At 43.1% G+C, this 17,889-nt stretch overlaps 1 protein-coding gene across 1 annotated transcript in view; it reads left to right on the top strand.

The window, feature by feature from the left end:
* Nucleotides 1-14,897, top strand: part of RABEP1 (rabaptin, RAB GTPase binding effector protein 1) — a 44,355-nt gene extending 29,458 nt beyond the window's left edge. The window contains exons 7-18 of the mRNA XM_059866026.1: nucleotides 145-323; nucleotides 1,239-1,364; nucleotides 3,590-4,057; nucleotides 5,707-5,811; nucleotides 6,500-6,616; nucleotides 7,820-7,918; nucleotides 9,290-9,430; nucleotides 10,102-10,291; nucleotides 10,602-10,657; nucleotides 11,101-11,199; nucleotides 12,006-12,122; nucleotides 14,115-14,897. Of these exons, the coding sequence (XP_059722009.1) occupies nucleotides 145-323; nucleotides 1,239-1,364; nucleotides 3,590-4,057; nucleotides 5,707-5,811; nucleotides 6,500-6,616; nucleotides 7,820-7,918; nucleotides 9,290-9,430; nucleotides 10,102-10,291; nucleotides 10,602-10,657; nucleotides 11,101-11,199; nucleotides 12,006-12,122; nucleotides 14,115-14,216 (1,799 nt within the window). The 3' untranslated portion in view covers nucleotides 14,217-14,897. The remainder of the gene's footprint in view (nucleotides 1-144; nucleotides 324-1,238; nucleotides 1,365-3,589; nucleotides 4,058-5,706; nucleotides 5,812-6,499; nucleotides 6,617-7,819; nucleotides 7,919-9,289; nucleotides 9,431-10,101; nucleotides 10,292-10,601; nucleotides 10,658-11,100; nucleotides 11,200-12,005; nucleotides 12,123-14,114) is intronic.
* Nucleotides 14,898-17,889: the final 2,992 nt, after the last annotated feature.

Below are 17,889 nucleotides of genomic sequence, written 5' to 3'. Positions count from 1 at the left end.
GACATTATTAACCTAAATAGTTGTTGAACAAAGCCTAACTGTTCTTGATTAGTCCAGTAATTACTTTTTTCCTGAAAATGCTTCTCTTTGGAAATGATATTTAAATGCTTGTGGTTCAGAGGAATTTTTTCTCTGCTTGCATAGTTTGCCATCTCCTAGAGCAAGAGAGGCAGCAGCACAACCAGCTGAAACACACGTGGCAGAAAGCCAATGACCAGTTCCTGGAGTCCCAGAGGCTGCTGATGAGGGACATGCAGAGGATGGAAATTGTGCTCACCTCAGAGCAGCTCCGGCAGGTGGAAGAGCTGAAAAAAAAGGATCAGGTTACTTGCTGCTTTCCTCTACTTGCTTTTATTTATTTTTGTGTAATACTGTAGGTTTACTGTGGTGTAACAGGCATGGAAATCACATGTTGGGTGCAAGTGTGGTAATAGCTCAAAAAATGAGAACTGGCAGTTTGAACTGAAATCTCCCCCTTGAGTGACAGCTGGCAGGTAAAACAGACCCCATTGGGACAAGTATTTCAATAGTGGTGTATACAGGAACTCTAATGTTGCCAATAATTAAATGAAAATGTAAGAATATCCAGAAACTAATCTTGAAGGAAGAAATAGTCATCTGTGATGCAAAATGTCTGGGTTAAGGATGTCAGCAAGTTTCACTTCTTTGTAGGTTTTTTCAGCCTTCCAATCCATATCCTAGGCATAAATTAAGACTTTCATTTTAAATTAACTCACACAAGTGATTGTACATACTTATGACTTAGTGATCTATTAGGGTTTTTCTTGATTCCTTATATTCCATCATTTAGTGATCATCTCTTCCTATTTCACTTTTTTTTTAAGTGATTACATGATTGTGTAATGGCTGTTAATGGGTCTTTTAGGGGTGTAGTTATGTTATATATTTATAGTCTATACAATAGCCAATGTACCAGCTACTTTTGTTACTTGCTAATCTTTATAATTAGAATTTTAAACGAGGTAATATGCTTTTTGAATAAAATCATTCTAGGACATGCAAAGTTGTCACTTCAGTCAGTTTGGGTGCCTTGTGAAATGAACACTGTGTTTATTAACTAAAATAATATTTATGTGAAAACCACTGGGTTTTAACCAAAATAATCCTTTTCAGTGTCTTCTTTGTAGCTTAGTTTGTCATGAAAGCTGATGTCATGACTATTATGGGGAAATTGAATCCCATTTTCTGTGCATGCTCTATTGACCACTGATTTTTAGGAAGAAGATGATCAGCAAAGGCTTAGCAAGAGAAAGGAAGAGAAGCAAAAAGATTCAGATGATGAAACAAAGGCTTCATGTTCTCTGGCCCCTGAAGAAACCCTTACCCAGCTCTCTAATGAAGAGGTAAAACAATTGAATTGAATTGAAACACTTGTGCTTGGGCATTCCTCAGGGTGTTCATTGCAAATACAAATGCAAAGTTACAGCCCTCTATTCCCTGTAGCTTCTTATCTTCTTAGGCAATAAAAAATCCTCAGAGTTGCAGTTGAATCTATAAATCCTAATTAAGATTGGAAGACAACAGTGCACCATCCTGGGAGGTGCCATTAAAAATGGTAATTTACATCTTGCATTCTGGAGGTTAACTGCTGGTAGGTTCTCCTGGGATTTCTAAGCACATTCTAACACACCTAAATGTTCAGGATTAAGCCAATTGTATCTGAACATTCAGCAGGAGTCTTGTAGCTACTTTGCCAACCAAATTGCTGAATTCTGTGCTTATCATTTCTTAGGGTCCATTTTGGTTTTGTGAGTCAAATATAGGAAAAATTAATAAAAACCCACAAAGTTTTTCTGCTATAGGAGCTTATTTAACCTTCAAGAGACATGAGAATTTTCAGAGTGAGCCAGTGTTTTGCCTGGTTTTTATCATTTTTGAATGGAAAAAAAGTATATAATATATGTATTCTGAAGTAATTCCTTTACTTTTATCAAGGATTTATAACAGTTCAGAATGCAGGAAGATGTTCAGAATCATGAGATCTAAATGGAGCTGAGATCTAGTTCTACCCTTTAGCCTACAGTCACTTTCTGTTTCAAATACTGTTTGTATCTTCCATGTCCAGATATGCAAATGAGGCACATTGGTGAGGAACAAAAAATTAATATTCTGGTGTTTTCTTTAATCTCAGTTCATAGCATATTCTTTAATCCATCATTCATAACACTTATTTGCTTCTCAGATTTATACATCATGGAAAATGTATGTTTTGAGAAGGAGCATAATTTTCAGAGTGGTTTGGGTTTCTCTGTGTGTTTGGTTTTGTTATTTATGACCTTTTTAGCTGTTCAGAATATGTTTTATATGTTGTAATCAGTCATATTATTCATCAGTTCTTACAACTTGGTATAATTTGTTAGAGCTTCTAAGCTCCTCTCTCTTGGGCAGTTTGCAATACAAACAGATGATTTGTTAATATTGTTTTGGTTATCACAGAACAGCTGTAGCCTGAAAATGCAGTTTTATGTAAGTCTGCATTCTCTTGACTTTTTTATTATGAACTTGTATATATACATGTAAATATAAGTATTACTCCTAAAAATGATTAAAACAAGGGATTTACAACAGTCATAAAACAGTAGTACTTATATATATATATATATATATATATATATATATATATATATATATCTATTCTAGGTTACAAGCACTTACAGGAAGTGCCAGCAGCCTGCTGGTCTCTGGACCTATTTCAGAAATGATAATTTTTCTCAAGAGCCTGGTTCCAGTGTTACTTCCTTATGTGTCTAATGGCAAAGCAGAAGTGCATAATATTTTGGAAGGTATTTTGAAAGCAGTCATGTGCTTTTTAAATAAAGCATTACTGCTCTCTTTTCAGTGCTACAAAAAACAAAAATAGATCGAGAGCCTCCATGTGCCTGATACACATCACAGGACAATTTGTATGGCTTTTGGTGCTGGCATTCCCCAGGATATCCTTGGGTTTAAGCCCAGCCTTTCCCCCCCTTTTTTTTTTTTAATTTTTTATTTTTTATTTACAAATAACATTGTGAAGAAAATATTTTGGTATTTTGTTAGACACTCAAAGCAGAAGAGAAAAATAGAAGACCAACATGTACTTGTTAGTATAGAGTAGACTTTAAGTATATTTTTCTCTGTTTATTTTTGTGTTAATGCTAAAACAAAGTGTTTTGTTTTATGAAAAACTTCTGAATTTCTTTTTGGAAGTGGAGTATCTGCCTTCTGTTGTGTAGATTATGGTTGCAGAGGGAATGTTGCTGGTACATCTCTTCAGGGGAAGCATCTTGCCTCAAATATTGGAAGATGGGAGGTGCCTATGTCCTTGCTTGTCTGGCAGGAAGGTAGTCTTACAGAAGCACTCTATTAACAGAAGACTTTTTAAACTTGTTTTATTTGGTTTTGAATTTTAGCTGGTTCATTTCAGTTCTCTGTCCTTTCCTCTGTGACCTTAAACTTAGAGAGCGGATGTTCTTGCCAAAGAAATTTAATCTTGCCTTTGCCATGCCTTGTAATTAGTGTCCAGCATTCCTCCTGTACCATTAAAATGGAGTAAATATTTGTTTTATTCCTTGATTTTCACTTCCAGGTGCATGTGAATAGCACCCATGGCTCAGTCCATTCCCTGGATGCAGACTTGCTTCTTTCCTCTGGCGAATCCTTCAATAAACCAGACACTGATATGTTTAAAGATGGACTTAGGAGAGCACAGTCAACAGACAGTCTGGGCACATCTGGATCCTTACAGTCCAAAGCTTTAGGGTACAACAACAAAGCAAAATCTGCTGGGAACCTGGATGAGTCAGATTTTGGACCACTTGTTGGAGCAGATTCAGTGTCTGAGAACTTTGATACGGCTTCCCTTGGATCCCTGCAAATGCCCAGCGGGTTCATGTTGACCAAAGATCAGGAAAAAGCAATCAAAGCAATGACACCAGAGCAAGAAGAGACTGCTTCCCTGCTCTCCAGTGTCACCCAGGGCGTGGAAAGTGCTTATGTGTCCCCCAGCGGGTACCGCCTGGTCAGCGAGACTGAGTGGAACCTGCTGCAGAAGGAGGTGAGTCCCCCTGCCTGCTCCTCCTCCTGGGCTCTGCCCAGAGCCAGCTGGGAAAGGAGCAGCTCACATCCAGGGCAGATGTTCACTTTCCCCTCTTGGGATGCTTCTGTAGGTGAAACACATCCAGTGTAAGGTGGATGAGCTGGCCCTGCTCCTGGGACAGGCAGCTTTACTAAACACAAGGTGCTTTGGATTTTAGGAGGAGGCCGTGGAGCTCAGTATTGTCTGAGAGGGGGGAAAAAGGTGGGAGAACTTCAGGAGAAAATGGGAAGTTGTGGAAAGGGCATTTTAGTGAAGCTGGGGATGAGTGGAAGGCAGAGAGGAGCAGAAGCAGCAGAGCTGGGGGTGCTGCTCTGTGTGCTCGGAGTGTTTGCTGAGGGCTCTACACTTTGGAAATGAGCAGCCAAACTATACCCAAGGCACAGAGTACCACAGAGAGGCTCCAGGAAATTGTTGGGGACTTGCATCATCACAAACCCATTTCTGGGAGCAGCAAGCAGCAGATTAGACTGAACCCTGGGCCAGATGCACTGTGGATGACCAAGGAAATTGTTGCTTCTGGGTGTTCTGCCTGTCAGTTTTTCAGCAGCTTTATATGATGCCAGTTCAAAGCTTGTATTTGGTTTTTTGCTGAAAAGTGGAGTATTTGGGGTTTCCTGTGGTTTTTCTTTCAGAGGAAGAGAGGCCAAGGAGCAACACTTTAGGGGGAAGAAAAGGTGGGGGCAGATAATAATCTATACTAGGTGAAAAGGGAGACAAGATGGGAGTAAAAAAAAAATGTAGTGAAGGAGAAAAGGACAGATGAAATTAAAAACTACTGATTTTTTTTTTTCCTTAATTTGTTGAAATTTGACTTAGTGCAAATCATTGCTTAGGAGGTCTCTCCAAACCTTTGGTAAAGTTGCTTTGTTGTTGTTTACCTAGTGATTTGCTGTATCTGGAGAAATTACAGCATCCTGAGCTCAGAGCTGAGTTAAATCCTTACTCTTGAGTGTTCTCTTGCCCTGTTGACATTTTGATGACACTTTACTTCAGCCCTGTTTCAGAATCCAGAACAGAAATGCAGCTTCCCACGTGTTCTGGAGGCAGGAGCACACACTGGGGTGTGAATGCCTCTTGCTGTGGGTTGGACATGGAGCAGCAAATACAAGCACAGATTCAGCTCAAACTTGACCTGCAGCTGGAACTTTGATAAAACTTCCACTTGTCCCTTTGTCCAAAACCATTGCAGTTCCAGCAGGACAGCAGGTTTACTCTTGCTTTCCCTGCTGCCTGCCCCAACATTGTTATTTTCTTCTCTCCTGTTTGGTTTCTGTTTGTCAGAAGAACACAGCAGTGACTTGATGAACTCTTTGTGTCATGGCTTTTTGTCCTAAAGGTGGGACCCATGGCAGGAAAAGCTGATATCCTCAGCTGATTTGAGTTATCCTCAGCTGATCTCCACCAGCTGATTTGAGTTATCCTCAGCTGATCTCCCCCAGCTGATTTGAGTTATCCTTCAATCTTAGAGCAACTCAATCCTGCCTTTACATGATTCTGTCTTTTGTCTGCAATGCTTTGTGGCCACACCAGAGCTGAGTGTGTGTAGCATTCCTGCATTCCCTGGAGGCTCCCCTGGCTCAGGCAGGTGCTGACTCTGTGTCCTGCAGGTGCAGAATGCAGGGAACAAGCTGGGCAGGCGCTGTGACATGTGCTCCAATTATGAGAAGCAGTTGCAAGGGATCCAGATCCAGGAGGCTGAGACCAGAGACCAGGTGGGAATTCTCTCATTGCTTTAGCCAGGCTTTTGCAGCTTTTTGAATTACTGAGGCTGCTGTTTTATTCATTGGTTTTAATTGACAAATATCAACATACTGGATAACTTGACATAACTTGATTTGTTATTCATGTGTGGTCAAGTACATGAATTTCTTAGGGATTCAACCTTGAAGAACTCTTTTTTTGATGCTGTAAGGCCATGCACTAGTGTTCTATAAAAAGTATTATGTCCATGCTGAAGTCAGTATCTTTAATAATTTATATTTTAAAATGCTTGTCATGCATTAAATTCTATTATCTTTGATACTGTAAGATCTGTTAACAGAAAAGGACCTCATCCTAGCAGCACAAAATGACTTTCAAGTCTTGGGGGCTATTTGTTTCCTGCCATATACCAAAGAATAATTTTCAGATGGGTGTGGAAGGCATGAGTCACATTGTGCTTTGAAATAAGTGATTGAAGTCATTACATGGCCATGGTCCAGTGCAGTTTGATGTCCCATGTTTCCTCAGAGGGATAATCTGTGCTAGAACCTGTTTCAACAGCAAAGGAGCTTCTGGGTTTCATAGGATTTTTGGATTTTTGAGGGATTTTATGTTGTTGGTTTGAGGAGTGAAGGGGTTCAGAAAATAAATTATCTCCAAGAGAATGAAAAATGAATTAATTTTGTTGTGACAACACAGGTGAAAAAGCTGCAGGTGATGCTGAGGCAAGCTAATGACCAGCTGGAAAAGACAATGAAAGATAAACAGGAATTGGAGGATTACATGAAACAAAGTGCTGAAGACTCCTCTAATCAGGTACAAGGATTTGGTAATTGAGATCCAGGAATGATGAAATGGTCTTCAAAAGTATGTAAAAACTTGTGGTTTGTTAGATATGGATGGGCTGCTGGCTGTAGAGGCAACTCCAGTGAGAATTTCTCGGGTTAGTTATGCTCCACCTGAGTCTGCCACAGTTTCTAGAGAAATCTGTTGTGTCTCTAATTTTGTGTTACCCAATTTTGGCCTTAAAATATCATCTCTAATCATGAGTTCCATTACAGGGTGGCTGTAGGGGTTTGAGTAATGTTTGAGTTTTGGAGTGACCTGTGTCAGAAATGACCCAAACATGCAAACAGAGCCCTGTGCTCTGGGCACAGCTTTGTTCCTAGAAGAGTGGTTCTGTTCCACCACCTGCTCTTACCAGCATCTGACACCCAGTTAATGGACTTGTGGTGAAGAATGCAGTAAGGAGGAGCTGAGCAGGCATTAGCAGGGCCAAAATAGGCACTGAACTCCTTTAAAATAATAGCCCACTGGAAGGATTTTTCAGCCTGAGATGTGTACCTAATTCCTCTGGAACAATGAAGCCAAATATAATGGGTGGTAGTCATAGTTAAAAATAAAAAGAAAAAAAAAATCATCATCTTTGGCCTATTAAAGCTTACACTGAATTTACTTCATTTGGGCTGGAACTTTGTCTCTTCCATCCTACCCAGTATTTTTTCTTACTAAAGAAACAATCATTAGACAAAGTCCAGCTTAGACAACAGAAATATGTTTATATGTTCTTCTGGCTGTAGCAGGGTGCTGTTAATTAAGTAATGATTAATCTTACATGTGTTGTTGTGGAATGACTTGTAAAGTTTTTGAAGGTGAGTGCTTTCAGAGAAAGGTACAAAAATTCAAAGAATGATGAAAACTTAGAAAAAAGCTCTTCAGTTTCCCTTCAGTGTCTCTGATGTGGCTTTTATGTAAATTTTATTAGAATTAACTGTTGATTCAGAGTTTAGTAAATAGAATATAAAAATATTGTTGGTGCAGAAACACAGCATCTGTCCTTACTGCCTGGAGCTGCTTTCCTGCTTGACTGAGTGAAGAATTAGCATAGACTTCAGTGGTTTAGTTTGAAAATTCAAAGTATTTATTAGTAATGATAACAGGCAAGAGAACTTAATTTCATTTCAGTGTCTGTTCCATGCTTTATATCTTACATGTCTGTCTGTATTTTCTTTCTTTAAGATCTCCTTGCTCATGGCCAAGTGTCAGAAGTCAGAGAACTTCCTCAGTGAGCTGCAGCAGGCATTTCTGCAAGCCAAGAGAAGTGTCCAGGAGCAAATGGTAAGACAGGTTAATTCCAGAGATCCATGAGCAGCCTGTTTGTCTGACCCTGGGAGCTCAGTGTGTCTGTAAAAGGCTTGGTGTGCCCAGCCAGGCTTGGCTGGAGAGGGCTGAGCATCTTCACTTGCAAAGGGCCTGGTCCAGGGAGCTCTGATGCAGGTGCTGGGGCTGGATCAGTTTGTGTCATTCTGTCCTGCTGTCTGTGTTCCTGCACATTCAGGAGCAGGGAGATCACAGGCCAGCCTCTTTCCCCCTTATTCATTGTCCAATTCCATGTCTCTTTGCTAGCTCAACTTCACCTCAAATCTGAAGACAGAAGAGTTTCTCAAGCCTCTTTTTAGGATTCATCACAAGTACCATCATTAGTGAATATTTTCTCAGGTTTTAGAGATGAATGATCAGTGTTGTTGCAGGTCAGACTTAAAATAGCAGCCCTAACACCCAGGGAGAGATATGTATGGAAGCTTAATTTTTTAAAACTATTTTTGAGCATCTTGTTGGAATTAAGCCAGAGAATAGGAAGAGGACCTCATGTTTAAACTAAGTTTGACTTCCTTGGAGCAGTTAATTCCTTTCTTTATCAGAATCAAGTTTCTTCTTTTTTCCTCCCTGGCACAGCATTTTTGGGGGACCAGGAGAATTCATCCTCATGAACACCAGCATTGCATTTTTGGGCATCAGAGAGTGTGTGCAGCACATCAGGGCATTGCTGGCAGAGATACTCTGTATGAGAACACATCTGGTGGATGTACAGGAGATTCAGAAAATGTCTTGATCTGAGTCTGCTTCTCCTGCTATTGCTCAAGTCCCTGGTTCCCCATTTCCATTCCTCTTGGAAAACCCCTCTGGATTTTTTTTTTTTTTCTTTTGAAATGCAAGCAAAGCCATGTCCTCATCCCTTTCCTTTCCATGGGGTCAGCTATTCTGGTGCTCTCCTGGGAGGATCAGTGGGAGGCAGACACCCACCATGGGAAGTTTCAGGGTGAATATTTCAGGTTTTTGGTTAACCTGCTCTTAGAGCTGGGTGCTGAGGTGATGTTGTTAAACATCCCTGCAGCTCCTGGAAGCACCTGTGGCTCCTCCTTCCCCTCCATGAGCACAGCCAGCTAATGGATGAACACAGGAGGAAAGTGGGACACTGAACAAAGCTGTATTTTATTTATCACTGCCTTCCTCCTCTCTGCCTGGACCCTTAAGTTGGCCTTGCCAGGCAAGAGGGAGCTGCTGGTGTTGATCCACAGCATCATTTTGTTTCCCTTCTTTGCAAAGAATATCAATTCACCAGACTGCTGAAAGTAAAGGTAGTAAATGGGGCAGAAGAGATCTGAGCATGACCCCAAGTGTGAATTTATGCTTTTCTTTGCATTTTAGGCTGTCCTGACACAGTCAAGGGAGCAGGTTTCAGAAGAGTTGGTGAGACTGCAAAAAGATAATGAAAGTCTTCAAGGAAAACACAGCTTGCATGTGTCCTTACAGCAGGCTGAAGATTTCATTCTACCAGAAGCAACAGAGGTAAAATATTTTTAAATCATTACCACCAACAGTGCTTGTGACTTGATCTCACTGGAGTATTATTCTTTATCAAAAAGCTGTCTCAAACAGCACAAAGAACAGTAATTGGGGTTTTAACCCTGGAAGTCTGTGATGGACAAAGCCAGCCAGTGGTCCCCCTGTGCCATGGCTGCCTCAGGGCATGGATGGATTGTAAAACCAGTTAACTGTGGCCTGACAGCTGCTCTGTGGTCAGTGGAGTGTGGGTTTGGCCCAGTTCAGCCAGTTCAAGCTGCATTTTCCAACTGGGCACACAAGTGTTCAGTCAGCAGAGCCCCACTGTATTGATTCAGTAATTCAAGTGAAGTCAGTCACTTCTGTCCAGTTAAAACCAGTGATAATCCAAAGCCTTGAATAATGATAAGCCTTATCATCCCTTCCATGGCCACTCCTTTCCTTTCAGCCTAAAAGATTTGGTGGGGCTGAGGAGCAGGGGAGGGAGCATCATAAACCCATGGGGAGGTTTGCTGTGCTTTCATTTCCTGTGGCCAAGCTGACTGTGGCTGTAATTCCTTGCTGGGAGCAGGGTCTGGGATGTCAGGACAGACCCTGGGGCAGCAGAGCTTTGTCCTTGTGCAGACAGCCCAGAGCTGGGTGATGCCAAATGCACATCTCTGCTAATCCTGATCCAGGAGCTCCGGGAGCTGATCCTCAAGTACAGGCAGGACATCATCAGTGTGAGGACAGCAGCAGATCACCTCGAGGAGAAGCTGAAGGCTGAGATCCTCTTCTTGAAGGAACAGATCCAAGCTGAACAATATTTGAAAGAAAATATAGAAGAAACTCTACAGCTGGAAATAGAGAATTGCAAAGAGGAAATAGGTGAGCAGGGGTAAAGTTGTCTCAGAATAGGAATATAAGGAATTATTAAGATGCACAAAGACTTGATTTTGTAGTAGACTTACCTGAATTCTGTGTGTAGACTTACCTGAATTCTAAGTACTGTGCACTTCTGAAAGCAGAGACACCAAAACTCTGCAGCTGAAAACAAAAATACAATTATTTGTTTGCTTTAGAGGTACCTTTGATGTAACACGAGCTTATTTCTCCTTTAAATATTAACAGAGGTAAACAAGGTATGAACAATTCCCTGTGCTTCTGGCATTTAAGTTTTAATATTCTTGTTTTGCAGCTTCCATTTCCAGTTTAAAAGCTGAACTGGAAAGAATAAAAGTGGAAAAGGAACAGGTAAGAAGTCCTTTTACTGTGGGATTTTGGGTTTGGTGATGTGGGGCTTTTTAATAAAGGGGTTTTTTTTTCCTCTTTCCTGAATTGATGCTAATGTAGGAGTAGGACACATTCATAGTTCTGTTCCTTAAAAGGTGTTCTGTTTTATTAATCTGTAACCTAAATATTGGATTAACTAACTCCTAACTACTACTAGACTACCTAACACTGACCTAAATGTCAGGTTTGGACATTTCTCTCCAGCTGCAGAAGTAAATAAATAGAGAGAAAGTGATGATATTCAGGTGTTTTCTCTGCCCCTAAAAGAGAATTGTTAGGTTTGTTTCTGAGTCCCTGATTTCCCTAAGTATCTGAAAGATACTTAGGCTTCCTTATGGAGGGACTGTGGGACATGGAAATGTTTTGAAGTTTAGTTAATTTTTTTTTATATTATTATTATACAGTTGGAAAGTTCTTCACAGGAAAACCTGCAGCAGCTGGAGAGTCTGCAGGAGGCAAAGAATGCTCTAGAAGAACAGCTGAAGAAGGAGACTGCAGCAAAGGTAGCTATGATGTCTGGATGTGAAGTGTATCTGCATCTTTTGTGATGAGCAGCTGTGTCAGAGAATGACACAGCTAAGAATGAAAAAAAGAAGCTTTTGAATGTTGGTAAGAAACTGGCAGGGCAATAATGTCCTCTGGATGTGATTAAATCCTCACCCCTGTTTTCACTGGGATTTGTAAAGTGGTGGCTCTGAATTGCTGCTGACCTGACCATCCCTTGGGTTGCCCTCCCAAGAGAAGGCTCAGGAACATTCCTGCCTGTGCAGTGTCCTGAGAACCAAACCTTGGCTTGGATCCTTTGATGCTTTTGAGAAATTTTTTTTTTTGGTAGTTGCTGTAGGAAGGGGCTCTACTTCAGCACTCAGGTGAAATAATTGTGATCTGAGCACTCACTCTCTGCCCTCTCTTGTTGTGGTTTTGGTTTTTTATGCCCTTTCCCCCAACTCTTCTCTGACTAATGCTCAGGACAGCAAGACAGTTACATTGCCAGCAGCAAATTACTGCCCTTACCATGAACTTAGAGCACTAAAACTCAGAACTCTGCCTTTGTGCTTTGAGATCCCTGCTCATGGTGCTCTTAAAGGGCTTTGGGCTTTTCCATGCCTTAAGCAGTCTATTGGCACCTGTTAATGGGTATTAGCCCCTGATTTTGCACTTTGGAAAACTGAGGTGTGGAAAGACTGGTTTAGTTTGTTGCCAGGGCCCTGTGAATGCTGTGCTGCTTTCCTCTGCTATCACACTTGAATCAGTTTATACAAGCTGCTGATTTTTATTCAGTTCAGGCAAAAGAACCTTTTCCTTTCAGGCCAACCTTGAGCAGCTGGTGTTTGAAGAGAAGAACAAAGCCCAGAGGTTGCAGACTGAATTGGATGTCAGTGAGCAAGTGCAGAGAGACTTTGTAAAGCTTTCTCAGACACTTCAGGTAAGAGAGTCCAAAGGGCTGCTTTATTTTCATTATTTCTCCAGAGCTGAGTAAAATAAGAAATAGCAGTTGTAAATTTTCTTATGTTGGTATTTATGATCTCCTTTAGAATTTGTCAGTGTAATAAACTGATTGGGTATTCCTGCTATGATATTGTTGTTATTAAAGCTCTTGGGATTCCATCCTGATTACATGGTTCTAGCTAATTTTCAGTGATTGTACTAAAAGAAACTGGGCAGGGCCAAGGATGATGGCTCTTCCAGACCAATGTTTTTCCTTGTCCATCTCCTGATGCTTCCAACGTGATATTTTCATAGCAAATCATTCAGGTGCAAATATTTGAGGACAGAGTAAGGAGCTGGTGCTGCTTGATCTGAATATATGAAATGGTTCTTAGTGTTACAGTTACTGCTTTCTGTTTATACATTCTCAAAGTCTTGTCCTTGCTATTGTCTGTGTTATCCTTGTATTTCCTCCACCAAGTGAACCTGTGGTTGATGTGAGATGCCAAGAGGTGGCTGAGGGGAGGAGTTTTGTCAGGGGGCTGAGGCTGATCCAGGTTTGCCAGGCTGTTCTCTGCTGCACTTTGTGTGCAGGGGGGCTGTCAGTGTCCTGGGGAAGCCAGGCTGGACTGGGCTCACCTTCAGGGTCTGTGTTCCCAGAGTTTGTGCCCCCTTTCTTCCAGCTTTGCTCACAGAGGAGGTGCTGAATTTCAGCTCCATCTCTTTGGAGTCCTTGGCCTCAGTGACATCCAGCAGAATTCAAACTACACAATTTCTGAGTCAGGCATTCAGGTTTACTTGGAAAATTAACACCAGAATGTGGGAGAATTGTTTACTAGACACAGTTTAGCTGGATGGACAGTAGAGATCTGTCCTGTCCTCTCTGGCTCTGTGTCTGGAGGAGGTGGTTGGACAAAGGAGACTATTGAGTTGTCCTACTTAGGGAAGCTGCTTCTTGTTTGTCCTTATCCTCACTTTTTGGGTTTTAAAGCACTGGTTTATGCAGTTCTTAGAGCAAACAGCCACCACTTGGAAGGTATGTGGTGGACTCTTCCACAGCTTGCAGGTAGTTTAGTGAACCTTGAGCTCAGTAAGAGCTGCAGCTCAGTGTTTTGTGTTTTCTTTCTGCCCTAAGCAGTTACTGCCCATCAGTCTGTGCTCCAGTTTAAGCAATGGCTCGTGCCATGTGCACTGTGCACAGTGAGATGACCATCAGAGGAGGATTGTGGTTTCTTGGCAGGGTTGTTCCCTTGCCTGGCCTTGTCAGTGAGAGCCTGAGTAGGTACCCCTTGTCTGAGGGGTCCACCAGCCAAATTAGTTATCAGCAATCAGAGGAAGGGTTAAAAAACAGTTAAATGCTAGTTGGGGATTTATAACTGCAACCCAGATCCTATTGCAAAGATGGTGAAAGTTGAAGTGTGAGAAAGAAATCAGTTGTGCTCTCTTTGCATTGATGCCACCACAGTTCTGCTGGGCCCCTTTTCAGCAGACAGGGAATAATCCTCTTTAACCATCAGCAAAGCAAGGAGTGAGCCTGGAAATGGGATGTTTGCTCCAAGAGCATTTTGGCTGTGACCTTGAGAGGCTCCAAGGCACCTGTGGGGCTGCTCCTGGGATTTTGCACATCTCCAGTTTTCCAGTAGTGTCAGTGACTGGACATGAGACAAAACACAGAGTGCTGGTGATGGCTGGAGCCCCCCAGAAAGTGGGGGATTATTGTAAAATCACAACTGCCTCATGTCTTCCTTCCTCCCATCCTTAGGCCCAAATTAAGCTTGTGCTCCTTCACACCTTGCATTTCTTCAGCCCCTGGTGATGTTGGATCCCTCGGGGGCTCCCTTTGGGTCTGGGTGTGAGCTCTGGGCTCTCCCCCTTTGGGCCTGGGTTTGAGCTCACCCCCTTTGGGCCTGGCTCTGCTCTTTCCCCCCTTTGGGCCTGGCTCTGGGCTCCCCCCCCTGCTGACTGCAGTGCCTGTGTTGGTTCCCTGCAGGTGCAGCTGGAGAGGATCCGGCAGGCAGATTCCCTGGAGAGGATCCGTGCAATCCTGAACGACACAAAACTGACGGACATTAATCAGCTCCCTGAAACATGACAGACACCCTGCTGGGCTCCAAGGCTGTGGCTGAGGTTTTTAACTCATCTTTATAGCAACATTAATTATTATTTAACTCTAACCGAGAGAGCAGAAGACAACAGAGGGGAGCAATGACTTAAGTTTTGTTTCTAGAGGGGAAAAAGGTTTCGTACTGGGCAGGAAGAGAGAGCACAAGGGTGACTTGTAGTGTAGGAAGGAGAATTTCTAATGGAAACACTAATGAGTGCAGTGTTTCGTGTTCCACTGAGTGGGATCAGTCCTTACATTCTGAAAAACTTCCCTCTTTCAGCCGACTTCGTAACCTAATCTAGAGTTTTGGAACATAAACCCCTGTCTTTCCCTCTGTTCTTTCCCCCACTACTGTGATCAAAGTAGCTGCTGGAAACTATTGTCCCTCCAAAACGTTGAAGAGCAAAGTGGTTGAAGTTTTTCTGTTTGAATAGTCAGTAACAGTATTCAGCTAGCAGAGAGAATGAGGTGTAGAGTATGCTGTATGAATATTTTATATTAAAATATGACTTTATTAGCAGGACACTGGATATTGATCTTATTTCATAACTCAGTACTTTTTTTTTTAAAACCATTGGCTCTGTGAAGAATCTGAATGCTGCTGAAATGTGGATATGAGTGAGCTGTGTATCTCCTGAACAGATAAATGCTAATCCTAAAGAAAAAGAACACTGTACTGAGAATTTAACTCCTTGCCGTTTTTCTGTTGAATTCAGATACAGAAAGAAAAGCACAAGAAATGCACTGTTTTGTAATCTCTTTTCACAAATGTAATTTAGAATATGGAGCTACAACCGGTTGTTTCTCATCTCCTAAAGCTGAGCAGTGCCTGGAATCCCTTCTCTGTGGTAAAAAAAAAAACAAACAACCAAAAACCAAGAAAAAAAATCCAAACAGAAAAAAGCTGGTAAAAGTCGTGTGCATGTCTGAGCATTGGCCTGAGGTGGGGCAGGTGTGCTCTGCTCTGGGGATGGCACGAGGTGTGAAGGCAGGAGCTCTCTGGGGAAGGTGTCCAGGGCAGGTGCTGAGTGAAGCTGTTCCTGCCCCCTCTGCCAGGGCAGTGCCAGCACCCAGGGAACCACTGCCAGACACTCCTGGGCAGGGCACAGACCTGCAGGAGCTGAAGAATTGTGTTGCTGCAGCTTGGAGGGGGCAGTGCAGCTCTCTGGTGTCCTGCACTGCTCAGGGGGGCTCCTGTGCTGTCCCCTGGTTCTGCTCCCAGGCTGTTAAATTACACTGAGGAATGTGGCAGCAGAGGCAGGAAATTCTTGTGATCACTCAGTTGCCAGGTTTGGGTTTCTTGTTCTATAAATGTCCAGAGGTAACATGAGCATCCCTCCTCCTCCTCCTCCTCCTGCACTGCTGGAGTTCCATGGATGCAGCTGGACAGATTCCTGAGCTGTTGCAGGTGTTGATGATCCTGATGGTACAAACCCAATTCTTGGACTTAACAATTCAGTTAAAAGGAGGCTGAAGGAGCAGATCTTGCTGTCCAAAACTTCTTAGTTATTCCCCATTCCTTGATGTTTTTCCTTCTTATACTTGGCCAGAGATCTGCTTTTCTTCATCACCTTCAAAAGTGACAGAAAATGCTCCAAACTGCAATGCACATGACTATATATTTTAAGTGCTTAGATCCTATTTTTAGCAGTGTATATCCTGCTACTGACATAAAGTCAGAACCAGTGGTTTTGAAGAGGAATGCCTTAAAAACAGCCAAAAAAGCATCATACAAGCTCAATTCCTTGCCACTCATTACAAGAATTAAAGCATTTTATTCACCCTAGCAATTAATTCCCTTCATAATCCTGACACCCAAAAGCAGTTTTTCCCACCCTAGTAATGACTAACAGATGGCAGAGCTGTCAGGTCTAGAGATGACACTTACTGTCACATAAAGGTGACTTTGAAGTGTGGCTTGAGTCTTATTTGGCAATTACCAGATTGGGGTTTTTTTACTTTTCCTCACTATTTGCTGAGCTGTGGGTGACAGCAGCCAGGTCCTGATGCATAAATCCAGGACCAGATGTTTTCATTCAGTTTTCCAATGGCTGGGTAGACTTTGGAGACAAAACTACAGGCCTTTAGTAGGAGCTGCAGAACAGAAAGGAAAGCTTTTTTCTGGGTTCCCACCCTCCCTTGCCAAAAACTAATGTGTAACAGGTTACAGGGTTAGTTACTGTAACTGGGGACTACTTCACCTGTGCAGGAGGTGTAAAGGAGCCTCTTGTCTGGCAAAACTACACCACATCCTGCACCCTCTTCAGCAAGCTGAGCTCTTTAGGAACTGCACCTTGAACTTTTTCACAGTAAAATATTTTTGGTCGTGTGTCTGGGTGGTCCCAGTGCGAGAGAGCAGGGGAAGGGGCTGTTCTGGCCTTCCAGCATCCCTTGCTGGTCCCTGTGTCTGGGCTGTTCTCAGCAGCCCTGGCTGTGCTGGCTCAGAGTGCTCCAGGGCTGGGGGGCTTTTCCTTGCTGTGTTTTTATGGCTCGTGGGCACAGCTTTCCCCAGGTGTGGTGGTGCCAGGGTGAGCTCATGGCTGCAGCCTGGCGGGAAGGAGGTGAGTTGGGCAAGTGCTTTGGGCTCCTTGGTGGCCCCAGGGCCTGTGGAGCTGCTCCCAAAGGCAGACCTGCAGGACTGGGGTGTGTACACTGTGGGCTTTTCCTTGTTTGTGAAGCAGGCACGGCACAAGTCCCTGGAGGAACTTCCTTTGGTGTGGAGAGGAGGGCAGGCAGCTCTTGCATGGTTTTTCCTTTTCACCTCCCTGTTCCATCACACAGCCCAACACCTGTGCTCCTGTCCCAGTGCCAGCTGTGACCATTTGAGTGTTGGAACACGAGTCACCCTTTTCACCAACTGCTGTAATGTCAGACTTTTAAACAATTCCGTTTGAAATTGGAACCCTGGCTGTTCACAGAAGTGGTGGGAGATGTGCTCCCTGCAAACTGCTGCCCCTCCTGGGGGAAGGACAGCAAAGCTTCAGCAGCAGCAACTGAGCTTCTGCTGAACTCGGACTCAAAGGGGCCTTTAAAAGCAAAACAAGACAGTGTGTGCCAAATTTGCAGAGCAAATTTAAAAGACTGTAAATGTAGGAAAAGCTCTTGGTGTAGATACTCACTGGATGATGGATTCTGGTGTTGCTGCTCATGAACATGAGAAAACAAATGCTCTTCCTTCCAGTTCTGGGTGTTGTGGGGCGTGGCTGGGGCCGGGCTGGGTTCTCCTGTCTCAGGCAGTGTCACTGCTCAGCTGTGACAGGGGGTGAGCTGTTGGTGGAGGCTGTAACAGGGCCCAGGTGGATTCTGTCTGCATTCCTGTACCTGTATAGTCTTAACCTGTACAAAGTGTTCTTGCAGCATGTCTGGTACCTCCCCAGCAGTGCCCCCCCGTTTTAGCAGTGCAGTAACTCCTGTCCCCCTGAGCTTCACCATGGCACCTTTTCCAAGGGCAGGGGGATGGGACAACAATTCCTTATTGTCCACTAGAGTCTGTCTACAGCAGAGACTGAATTGGCCTTGTAATGGCAAGAAGGACTGCAGAGCCATCTTTGCAAAAGGCAAAGAGTGTTTGGAAGTCAATACTGCATTCCAGTGAGCCAAGCCATTGGTGTCCTGTGCAATCGTGGGTGTAGAATTCTGCTGTCTCCAGGATTCCAGTGTA

This window comes from Haemorhous mexicanus, chromosome 22, assembly GCF_027477595.1.
Source record: "Haemorhous mexicanus isolate bHaeMex1 chromosome 22, bHaeMex1.pri, whole genome shotgun sequence".
NCBI classification, from domain to species: Eukaryota; Metazoa; Chordata; class Aves; order Passeriformes; family Fringillidae; genus Haemorhous; species Haemorhous mexicanus.
Note: the sequence above shows the minus strand (reverse complement) of the source record. Positions and strands in the feature narration are given on the sequence as shown.